General features: G+C 45.9%; 2 protein-coding genes across 7 annotated transcripts in view; one reads left to right on the top strand and one right to left on the bottom strand.

The window, feature by feature from the left end:
- CTNNA2 (catenin alpha 2) overlaps positions 1-12,122 on the top strand; it is a 1,361,081-nt gene that overhangs the window by 940,984 nt on the left and 407,975 nt on the right. The window lies entirely within an intron of this gene.
- LRRTM1 (leucine rich repeat transmembrane neuronal 1) lies at positions 4,846-8,138 on the bottom strand. Of its 3 annotated transcripts, none has more exons than XM_024998925.2 (2): positions 7,122-8,138; positions 4,846-6,844 (listed from the first exon to the last, which is right to left on the bottom strand). In XM_024998925.2, the coding sequence occupies exon 2, from the start codon at positions 6,783-6,785 to the stop codon at positions 5,220-5,222; it is 1,566 nt and encodes a 521-aa protein (XP_024854693.1). In that variant the 5' UTR covers positions 6,786-6,844; positions 7,122-8,138; the 3' UTR covers positions 4,846-5,219.

Genomic DNA, 12,122 nt, shown 5'->3' with positions numbered 1-12,122 from the left:
CCATGGACAGAGGAGCCTGGCAGGACATAGTCCTTAAGGTTGCAAAAGAGTTAGACACAACTCAGTGACTAAACAACAACAATCACAACATAGGTGAAAGGCCACCAGAGTGAATGCCCTGTGCTTCCAGTTACTGGCTGGGTGACTTTCCACAAAAGCACTCAACCTCTCTAAGCCTTAGGTTCCTAATGTAAAAATAAGGTCCAGATAAAGATTCTTATACCAAGTAGCCACTCAGTAAGTGTTTTTCCTCCATCTCATTTACAACTCCAACTCAGCATTAAGGATAATAGTAACAGTAATAGTTATAGTCAGGCTTTTGTTTTGAGTATAATTCCAGAAACGACATTCAATTGAGGAAGGCCAGGAAATGGGGCCCAGTTACAGGAGAAAGAATTTTGCCTCCTAGAATCCCTGGAAAAAAGTCAGAGTAGAGCATTTATTAATGTAGAAATGTTTTGCAACCCTGAGGTGGAACTTTTGAGTTAGGTGCATATTCTCAGAAGAATGCTTTGCTGGCTTTTACCACTAGGTAGCAGGCGTACACTCTCCTATGGCACTGGCATGAGGAGCCCAGAAGATTCCCCAGTCTGCAAAGCCGCTATCAGCTCATTAACTAATGCCTGAAAATACCATCAGCCACCTCAGCCCTTTACACGTTGTGATTGATTTTATCAGATCCTTTCCTGAGTTAAAGTTTGATCATGGAAGAAGAAAGTAGGAAGAAGAAAGTAGGAGTATAATTAATGCTGTGGGATATAGTTATATAATGTGATCATGTGTATGTGATCATACATGTGGATATATATATATATATAAAAATATGACAATGTAATATGTATATGTGGCTATTTTGTGTCATGTTATGTCATTTACATATAAGTATGCATGTGTGTGGGCTTCCCAGGTAGCACTAGTGGTAAAAAAAAAAAAAAAAAAACACCCACCTGCCAATGTAGGAGACAAAAGAGACACCAGTTCCATCCCTGGGTGGAGAAGATCCCCTGGAGGAGGGCACAACAACCCACTCCAGTATTTTTTATTTTTGCCTGGAGAATCCCATGGACAGAGGAGCCTGGCAGGCTACGGTCCATAGCGTTGCAAAGAGTCAGACACGACTGAAGCAACTTAGCACGCACATGTATATGTGTATCCCTAAACTTTTCCCAGAATATACGTCAGGCACCTGTGTAATAGTCATATTCCAGTTAATTCCTTGCTATTTAGCATTCCATCCACAGCAAGCCCAAATCAACCAACAGCAACCATCTATCTAGAGGAAATAACTGATGCTTATTTTGACTCCCCCCAAAACATTATAATACCCATTTTCCAAAAGAGATGTAAATTCTGGTCTCTTAGTAATGCTGTGTGTGAGAAGGGTATCTGATGCCTTTCATTTTCCCAGGGTGTGTGATCCACCAGTGCTCTCTTCTCTAATGCATGGCTGCGCCAGACAGAACATAAACTGAACTTGCTGACAGGTTGGTGACTACAGCCCAGGAACATAGGAAGCCTCTAAACCTTCCAGCGATCTGTGTGCAGTTGCTCCGGAAACCTGGGAGAACTAACAAGTGGTGTCTGCCCCTCTAAAGACCTACACGTACTCATGAGTGTGTTGTTTAATACTAAGTCTCCTTCCTGAAGGCAGAGAGGAAGGTGAGGCATGCTTAGACTTTGAAGAGCTTCAGAGAATATTGAAAAAAGGATTTTAAAACTTTCCTTTCACCAGAATAACCTTTCTCTGTGATGGCAACCTTGCAGTCTTGAGAACCTGAACTACCTGGTGGTTTCAACTCTCAGAGCTGGAGTCTGAGTCCCAAGGGCTGCCTTTCCTGGGAGTGAAGGCCAGAGAAAGGGGTTCATTTAACCTGCTCCCTCTGGTAGCACTTAAAAAAAAACCTACCAGGGCTAAGACTGGTCTGAGAGTGTCATTTGTCATTTCAAAAGACTTTTTCTTTTCCATATATAAATATTCAAGAAACCTCTATACCAGGGCTGAACTTTAATTAGCTGGGAAGGTAGTGCAAATGGAGGGTTAATCCATCACAATGCCCAGGAAGAGACATGAATTGTGGCTTTAAATTCTTTCCAGACAACACAGGACAATGAGATTAGCACCCTCTGTGGGAAGAACAACAACCAAAAACAAGGTGCTACACCTTTAAAAATCAGATTCTCTTTTAAATGCTCAGTAGTTTCCTTAGAGGGGGTCAGAGCAAGTTTGGTGAAGCTTAAAGATCAATTAATTTAAGAAAGAAAAGATTTCAAGTGTCATAAAACCTTAGTTAAAACTATCAGATTTGCCTCATTCTTGCCTCCCCCGTCCCACTTCTATTCTCCAAAGCAAGAAATGCAGGAGCATGAAACGGAATGAGCTGAATTCCTCTGTTTGTGTAGAAAACACATTTGCTTGCCTACAAAGACACAACGCAGACACACAGGCACACATGCACACACACACACACACAAAGTAAGAACATAGCTTTGTATGACCATCGTTAGTTCTCCAGGTCTCAGAGTAGACAGTCCTCTCTTCAACAGTATTTCATTAGATTTATATGGACTTCAGATCTTCTGTATACGTGCTGTTTAGTCATATGGGGAGGAGTGGGGGTGTCAGCAGCATATAACAAAGCATGACTATTCTCTCATTTTTTCTCATGGCCACATTTTAAAAAGAAGAATGAAGGGGACAAAAAAGTCTTCGGGATAGGAGATTCTCCAGTCTCCAGTATACACATTTCTAGGGGTTGGGGTGGATCTCTGCCTCTGCTGTTTTCCAGAAAGGCTCTGCTTCTGGAAGCTTTCCCTACAAGCACACCAACAGGGCCCTTAATGCACCAAGCCAGAGCAGCTTTTGGCACTGGATCCCAGTAGGCTTCTTAGGAGGAGATTAAATCAGTGGAATCCAAGGATTGACTCCTACAGTTGCAAAATTGGGGGATTTTTTTTTTATTCCCAGAAAAATCAGTTGTCTTCTAGAGGTCTTTTCAGTGGAATTTCATTATAGATGTCCCTGGAACCCCTGCCCTCCAAGATGGTATTTACAATGGCATCCCCAAATGATCATAAAGACTGAATCCAAAACCCCCTCCTTGAAGTTATCAAGGCACCTCTCTTCTAGAACATTAGCAGTCTAAATGGGTGCTGTATGCATGGTATATATCATAAAGTCATGTTTTAATTATAAACAAAATAAAATGAGGTCTCCTGATCAGAAAGAATGAGCTTATGGCATGCATGTGCGTGTGTGTGTGTATATGTGTATATATATATATATATATATATATATATATGTAAGGAGCTATCTAACAAAGCTTAACATCTTAGAGACATTTGCAAAATATTTCTCTTGAAAGAGCTTCTTAGTCTCTTAGAAGCAGTATTCTTAGACACAGTAATTTCTCCATAGGCAGAAGAGAAATCTACCTTCAGTCCTCAGCTTAAGTAAACCTCCTGGTGATGCCATTCTGCATTTCAAACAGCTGACTTTGCCTCTTTAGATGGGTGACTGGAGGCATTTGCATTTGGGGAGAAGGTGGTGTATATTTTCTCCCCCCAATCCCTCTTCGTGCTATTCCGACTTCTCTGTCTCTCAAAAGAAAAGGGAAAATACAAAGATGCCTGTCTGCAGGATCATTCAGAGAGGTTAAGTACCTGAGTTTGAGGAAGACTTTTAGACTCCAGACAATATTAGTTTGCCAGCTTTCACTCGTGACAGTTTATTTCAATCATACATTTACTTAAATTGCTAGCTAGTGAATGACCCCTCCCATCCACCACACCTCCTCCCCTTTTCCTGCCCTGCACCCACCACCTGGTACCACTCTTAAGTTTAGTTCAATAAACAACCTACATCTCTATGGACCTAGAAACCTATGAAGGTTGGCAAGGGGCAGTCATTGACCCCAACACAGAAAAAAACTAAAACATCACAGGGAAAGCAAGCGTTACACAACAGGGTTAGCTGAAGAGAGGCAGCTTTTCTATACTGGGTTAACAAATTATTCCCATCTCAGTAATATTGGAAGGTAGGCTCAAAAGCTCATCTTTCCCACCCCCATCACTTCCATATGAGCCTGCCTGTAAAGTCTCCTGCTTCAGGCAGCACCCAGGTAGACATTCAGCCCGAGGTAGGCTCTTTCAGTGTTCCCCACAGCAGCTAGGAGTGTGTTGTCCCCATGAGAGCCTCAGCCTGCTGCAGTCTTAGCAATATGCTCCAGGAAGCACAGCTTTCATCACCAGGCATTTGGATTCTGCCTTATTTCCCTGAGTCAAACCACAAGAGAGCAGGAGCTGAGGGTCTTTCACTTGGAAGAGTATGGAAAAGGGGCACAAATGCTACCAAGACTGGTGAATCAAAGGCATAGAAGAACAGAGGCATTTGGGGGTGAGGTTTTGAATTGATTAGAAAGATGCTTTGTATTAAGTGCAAAAACGTTTCTTGTTCATAGGAAAAACTGGCACTGCCTTTTAAAAAGCATTTGCAGTGATCTCTGCCTTCAAGGCTGATCAAGGATGCTCAGTCCTCAGTTCGCCTTTCCCTTGCTTTAAAGTGGCTAAATTGCACTGTGCTCCCCCAAACATAATATAGAGGGTCTGACTTTTTTCAGTCCTTAATCATGTGGGGTACATCCACCTGATAAGCTGTTTGTCCTTCTTAATGTCTCAAAATGAGCCTGGCTACTTTGCTCTTGAATTTCTGGATTTTCCCTCTGGTCACTAGATCACCCCTACACACACACCCATGCACACACCCACCCACACACACACAGAGGTAGGAAATTGTAACTATTACTTCTCTTAACACAGGTAACAATTCATTTAGGTTACACCAGTCTGTAAAAACTGTAAATGCTATTTTATTTTAAACATTTTAAGTTTACAAAAAAAAAAAAAAAAATCAATGATTGGTACCTTTTTACACTCTCAGATTCCTGAATATGGACAGATCTTCAAAGGGAGGAAGGAGTTTTCATATGAAATTTTAAGATAGACTGTCCTGAAGGTTGTGGGGTGGGGTTTTGTTGTGTTTGATCTCATTTTTTTTTTTTTTAAGACACAATAAAGCTAAAATGTCAAGTCTCTGGGAGTGATCCCCTTACAGTTTCAGTCAAGGAGCGTATCAGAGCACAGACCCCAGCCTGGCACTCGCCGGCCCGCCCCGGTTGTCCAGGCATATTTGGTAGCGCACGGGTTGAGAGTCTCTAGGGCAATCACACTTCGCATTCTCTCGCGGGCTGCTGGTGGCAGGTACACGAGCCATACTCGTTGATGATGACCAGGGCTCCCTCAATGTGGTTCGGTTTGTAATCAACGTAGTATTCCTGGGCAGACATGGCAGCCATCTGATGCATGGTCTGTTTCTGCTTTTGCTTCCTGCGCTGCGTGACAAAGCACTGTCTGAGCTGCCTGAGGCTGGCTGGGAAACACTTCCAGGAGACATAGAGCACCAAGACCACGATGAGGAAGGAGAAAATGAGGGCCATGGTGCCGGTGACCACCTTGTGGATCTGCACGGCATTCTCAGCGTGTTCGCCGGGGAGAGCCACGGTGACAGGCTCGGGCGTGCTGTCGGGCTGCCCCTCCCTGTCGTCAGCGAGTGTGGTGGCCGGGCCGGCGGGGAACCCCAAGTCGCTGCGGTTGGTGACGGCCGAGAGCAGGTGGCCGCTGGTGGGCTCGGCTCCCTCCTCACACAGGTGGAACGCGTACACGGCGTCCAGGACGTCCTCGCCCTGCGCGTACTCGGGGCTGGCGCACTGCAAGTTGCCATCGTAGCGCCCCTGGAAGTTGCTGAGCCAGGAGGCCAGGGCGCACACGTTGCGCCCACAGTCCCAGAGGTTCCCGGCCAGGGTGATACTGGTCAGCGACTTCCAGGAGTTGAGGATCCGGGGCTCGACGTAGGTGAGGCGGTTGGAGTCCAGCTGCAGGGACTGGAGGTGCGGCACGGTCTCGAACACGTGGGGCTCCATGTACTCGATCTCGTTGCCCGACAGGTCCATTTTCTCCAGGTTCCACACCCAGTCCAGCGAGCTGACCACAATGGCCACCTTGTTCCTCCTCAGGCAGAGCGAGTGCAGGGAAATGAGGCGCGGGAAGTGGGCGAAGTTCACCTTGACCAAATCGTTGTGCTCCAGGTGCAGCTCGGTGAGCTTGAACAAGCCGGCGAAAGAGTTGCGCGCCAGACTCTTGAGCTGATTGTATCCGATGTCGAGAAACTTGAGGCTGCGGCAGTCCTGGAAGATGCGCACGGGCACGAACTGGATGGCATTGGCCCGCATGTGCAGCGTAGTGAGCTTCCGCAGCCCATGGAAGAGGTCGGGCGCCAGCGCCTGCAGCTTGTTGTACGAGAGGTCCACGCTGCGCAGGTTGGGCATGGGCCGGAAGGTGGTATTGGCCAGCTGGGTGATCTGGTTGGAACTCAGGGTGAGTTCCTTAACTCGGCGCAGTTTCTGAAAGGCGTCCCCCTGCACCGAGCAGATGTGATTGTGATCCAGATAGAGCCACGTGAGCTGCATTAACCCCGTGAACTGGCCGGCGCGCAGCTCCGAGAGGCTGTTGTAGCGCAGGGACAAGCCCAGCAGGCCGGACAGGTTGTGGGGCGCCTCGGTGAGGTTGAGCGCCTCGCAGTACAGCAGCCGCCCCTCGCACCGGCACAGCTGCGGGCACCCGCTGGGGGCGGCGGGCAGCATCTGAAAGCAGGCCCCCAGCAAACACAAGACCACCCCCGAGGGCCTCCTCAGCAGCCAGTGTAGACAGAGACCGAGCAGCAGGAAATCCATTAGCGAGAATCTTTCCAGAGAGGCTGGAGAATGTCCATTGGAAGCGCTCGGTCAGAAATCTACATCATATTTTATTCCGAGGGAGGGGGAGCGGGGGAGGGGGGAGAAAAGGGCAACAATCAAATAAATATATTGAAATAAAGCAGGACCCCCCCCCCACTCCCCAAAGCCACACGTTCACCTCTAAGCATGCAGAAAGCTGGGCAGCATAGAAAGTTCACAGCCACGGAAAAAGATCAAAGAGATGGTGATTTGGTCCATGTTAGATGCTGCAGCAAAGAAAAGGGAGGAAAAAAAAAAATCTTCGGGAAAGAATTTAATTAAAAAGTGTCTTACCCACCCTTTTCCAGAGAGTGACAACCTCCATTCAGCTGCTCCCTTTGTGTGCAGGCTAATTATATGCAGGGCGAGAGAAGACCCCTCTGTGTTTCCGAGGCAGCCCCGGTCCGCGGCCGGCGGATCTGGCAGGCGCACAATGTCTCACTTTGCTGCTCGGCTCCGGGCTGCAAGGGCGGCCGGCGAGGCGGGGAGGCGACTTCTAGGACCTGCAAGTTTCCCAACTACGTGCGAGGAGCCGGGGTTTCGCCTTCCTGCCGCTGTCCTTTCCCTCTGCAGTTCGGACTGTGACGTTGTGGGGGGAAAAAAAAAAACTCCAAACTCGGGGCTCGCGACTCCCCAGGATTTGACAGTCTGGTTAATGTCCGTCATTGGAAAGGACCCCTGACCGGCGCCACCTTTTCCTCCGCGGAGACCGCCTGCCATTCGAGCCCGGGGCGGCTGCGGAGAGCGGGCTCGCTCATCCTTTGCGGGCGGCGGGGAGGTGCGGGAGGCGGCGCGGGGAGCAGGGAGCGGCGCCCCGGCTCCTTCCCTCCGCCAGGCTGTGTGCGGCGCGAGCTTGCACCGGCACCTACTGCTCACTGAGTGTCGTAAGCTGCTCACGATTGTGCGTCTTCCCGGAGCACCTCAGACATGGGCAGATTGAAAAGGGGTGGGCAGAAAACCAACATTTTCCCGAACCACTAAAGTAATATATGTTCTTTGATGAAAAGGAAAACACTTTCAGCTTTTTGGTCCATATTTCAAAAAAAAGGAGGGGGATGGAGGTATGGGAAAGCATCATCAACCACTGAGATATTTCCAAGTGGGAGACTGAAATACTCTGTTATGCTCCCCCTCTCCTTTCCGTTTGAGGAATGTTCCCCCCTCCCGCTTTAAAGCTGTCTACGTGTAAGAGGTACGTAGGAATCCGTAGAGAAATCAACATTTGGTCCCTTGCTTTAGAAAAGCAACTTGAGAGAAGCTAGAGGAAGGCAATGATTGTGGGGACTTGACTGAGTTTTTTTTTTTCCTTGCGGGGACTGGAGTTCTGCAGTCAGCCAGCCCTTTTGGGTGGTGGATGGGGTAAGGAGGTGGGGGGAATGCTTTTCAAACTCGGCCGATTTGGGAAGCCATCCCAGTCCAAAGGTAGGAGACCCAGAGTGGCTGAACCGTATGTATATCTGTGTACAGAGAGTCTTTCTTGCCCAAGATCCCTCCGGGGCTTCACTAGTCTCCATAGATGTCAGTGAGGTCCCGGGTGGATTAAAGAAAGATTTTACTGCCTGACACCGGGAGGGCTGACCCTGACGTGCTGCTCACGGTGATTACAGAGCCCTGCAGTACACTCCACTCCAGAGGAATATGCCAGAGAATGAGCGGAGAAGGGGTCATTTAAACCCACTTCCATACACACCTCTACTTAAGCTTTGACACTGTTACTAAATTGTGCCTTTTGAGTGTGAAGAGATGTCCTTGCCTGATTATTTCCATTAACAATCATTTATGGATGGGCTCCTTCAGCTTGTGATGAGCTCTAACTTGTCTCAGCTTGTTTGGAGAGGGTCTGCATTGCTATGGTCAGGAACCTGTTGGTGATCTTTTTTTTTTTTTTTTTTTTTAAGAATGACAGAGAAGCCCTGCCAGAAGTGAGTGGATAAGCCTACCGTCTTGACTAAGATGCCCAGAATGGTGACAGGGAGAATCAAATGTGAATTCCCATCTCCTCACTTTGCATTTCTATCATGTCTGACTGTTAGGTACTGAAAACAAGTAGGCATCATCTGTAGTTGTACTCACATTTGATAAGAATGAACTGGACTTGCTTTGGACAAGTAACTTGGCTGGGCCTTAACACCCAAGCTGAAGACACCAACCAGTGGAATCAAAGTCACCAAAGACTGGTGATACTTTTCAGGAAAAGTCATACGAACAAGGGCATGAATCATTCCATTTTTGTATTCCTCTGAGCTCTGCCCTGGTCATTCATCTCTGAGATGCATCATTTAATTGGAAGGAAAACAAATCTAAATGTCCTAGACATCACATGCTGTCTTAGGAGCTAAAAAAGACATTCAGAAATCAATCCCCTTAATTTTGTACATAACAAAACCCAAGCAAAGATTCACTGGATGATTATTCAAGGTCTCACAGCTTCTTACTGGCACAGATAGTTTTTTTTTTTCCTCCTCTCCCACATCAAAGTGGTGGTCTTCCCATCTTGATGGTTGCCTCTCTGTCACTCTTGCCTCTTTCTCAACTCTGCTGAGCACCTGCAGGTTTTGTCCTGGCACCTTCAAGGTGCTGCAGAACACTTTAACAGACAAACAATTTCACCATCAAGTGTTTTCACCTCTTGCCAAGACAATTATTCCTGACAGCAAGCCGGCTGATTGAGCCATAAACTATAAAGTGTTGGGAGACTGGGGCGGGCAGGGGTAAACATTGGCCAACCATTCAGCAAGTATTGTTGAGTACAAGCCACCCAATCCCCATGGCTGCTAGGAAGAAAATTCTCCTAATGTAGGCAGCTTGGCAAAGTGATGATAGAGCCTGCCAAATGGGCAAGAAGAGGTCCCACTTTGGATGTCACTTGATTTGTAGAGCTGGTACAGAGAGGCAGAAAAGAGTTGAGTGTTGGCAAGAAGGAAGGAGAATAAAATTAAATTCACTGCATTTATATGTGAGTTTTCTTTTAAGTACACTACTTAAAACGTAGAAGATGTGTCTCGGCTGTAATTAAAATATATGTATGTACATATATATATTGCTTTTCACATTATTATCCCCCAAATCATTTCATCTGGATGGTATCTTTAAACCTTTCCCACTTCTAATGTGGCAAGTTTGCATCTTTTCTACGGTTTTAAACCCCTTGGCAGAACCGTATACATTAACAGATTGAAATGAGCTTTATTGAAATTTAGCTATTCTAAGTCATCTGAGTTGCAGAATCCCAATTTATTATGTATTTAAAGCATACCAGCCCTGATTAAATCAATGCAAATTAGGTTAAATAAGAACAACATGAATCAAGTGTTTCAGCAAAGTTGAGTTGAGAAACGACAACTTTTGAGTCACCACAGCAAGTTGATGTGGCTGGTTTTCACCAGTTTTAATTTCGTGCATCTTAGGGTCCAACACAATTAAAAAGTAAGAAAAGGAAAGAGTTCACCTGAAGTTCTCTTGTTCCCCTTGTTTGAGCTCTCATATGTCTGTACCTCTCTTGTGAGAACATCTAATGTGCTAGGTTATAATGTGACAGTTGTGTGTATACATGATCAATCTCTTTTTCTGGGCTAACACAGCTTTCTATTGGTAGATGTCTTCTTGAGCCTTGGATGTTGATGAGAGATACTTTTTACCCTTTAAAACACCCTTGATAACTTCCGTGTTTGTACAGGGGAAAAGATTAAGCATCCTTCCTGAATGGCCGTAGTAGTTGAGCATCAAGAAAACCACCTCAAGCCATCAGGCCAATGTGTGATTGGGGAGTGGGGTAAGAAAGAACAAGAATCTTGAAATTGAGGCTTCTGAAAATGGGAAGAAACTCTGAGGTAGGTGAAGTGTGAGTCTGATTGCCAAAACACAATCCGGAACTAAGAGGAGGTGGAAGAGCGAGTTTGATGCAGCTGGGGAGGCCAGAAGTATAGCTTGGAGGAAGGAGAGGTAATTAATTCTTCTTCTCTTAAGCCTTATACATTAAACTTTGCATAATAAACTCTCCTGCTTTTTCTTGGTACTTGATGGTGTGATGGGGTCGGGGGTGAGGGGTGGTCACACACAGTTTAATGTGTGTGTGTATATATATATCAGTTCAGTTCAGTCACTCAGTTGTGTCTGACTCTTTGCGACCCCATGGACTGCAGCATGCTGGGCTTCCCTATCTATCACCAACTCCTGGAGCCTACTCAAACTCATGTCCATCACGTCAGTGATGCCATCCAACCATCTCAAAATGCCCCCCTTCTCCCACCTTCAATCTTCCCCAGCATCAGGGTCTTTTCCAGTGAGTCAGTTCTTTGCATCAGGTGGCCAAAGTACTGGAGTTTCAGCTTCAGCATCAGTCCTTCCAATGAATACTCAGGAGTGAATATGTTGTATCTATGAATATGTTGTACCTCTCCCATTTCATCTCAACTGAAGGCCACTTCCAATTTGTTTGAGTCAAAATAGTTTGTGAACCAAGAGGTACAAGTAATAAAAGTCTGATATAAGCATGCATTCTGAAGACTGGCCTTCCATTAGGAGTCCTTGGCAGTGCTCAGGACAAGAGAAATTCAAGTCGTGATTTTAATGTTCTCTCAGTGCTTGGACCAGCCTGGACCTTGATCTTTACGTGATTATCTTTAATTTTCCATAGCAGTGAGCCATGGCTTTTCTTTAAAAGGAAACATTTAGAGGTAGGGAAGGAGGGTGGGAGTCACAATTTCAAAAGGAGAAAATTAACTCTGTTGTTCCTATGGGCAGGCCACATACAACTGGCCTTTTACAACCTGCTTTGGAAAATGTATGTGGAACCAAAGGGTAAGGACTTAAGTCTTCTCTCAGGAGATCTACTTAAAGGAGCTTATTTTTTTAAAAAAGAAGGTCATTTTTCTTATCAAACTTTATCCCCTTAGAACAAGGTAGTAATATGGCTAGCACTAGCAGTACTTATTATGCTCAATGCAAGATGTTAAATCACGGGAGTAAACCAAGGAAATGCAATGACTCAGTGCTTTCCTCCTGGAACTTTAGGTAAGAGAGAGAAACAAACACTGAGGGACTTTGCTGATAATATTTATTTATTGCCCAGTGCTTGACAGCAGATGTCCCTAGAACACATAAATGAGAAGAGCTGACAGGTAAGATGGGACCGATGCTAAAAAGCTTCACTGAAAAAGTAAAGTTGATGGAGTACGGACTCAAGATGTAGGCTCTCAGACCTGAGGGGTGGCATCATAAAAGCATACCTAGGATAGGGAACTGAAAGCCTTACATTGTGATGAGTGGATTAATTCCCTAGTTCTCAGAGGGAAG

The sequence above is a fragment of the Bos taurus genome, chromosome 11 (assembly GCF_002263795.3).
Source record: "Bos taurus isolate L1 Dominette 01449 registration number 42190680 breed Hereford chromosome 11, ARS-UCD2.0, whole genome shotgun sequence".
Lineage (NCBI taxonomy): Eukaryota > Metazoa > Chordata > Mammalia > Artiodactyla > Bovidae > Bos > Bos taurus.
This window is presented reverse-complemented; position numbering and strand designations above follow the sequence as displayed.

Bases quoted from the DNA above. Each gene is read 5' to 3' on its own strand.
- LRRTM1 (XM_024998925.2), bottom strand. From the start codon at position 6,785: ATGGATTTCCTGCTGCTCGGTCTCTGTCTACACTGGCTGCTGAGGAGG.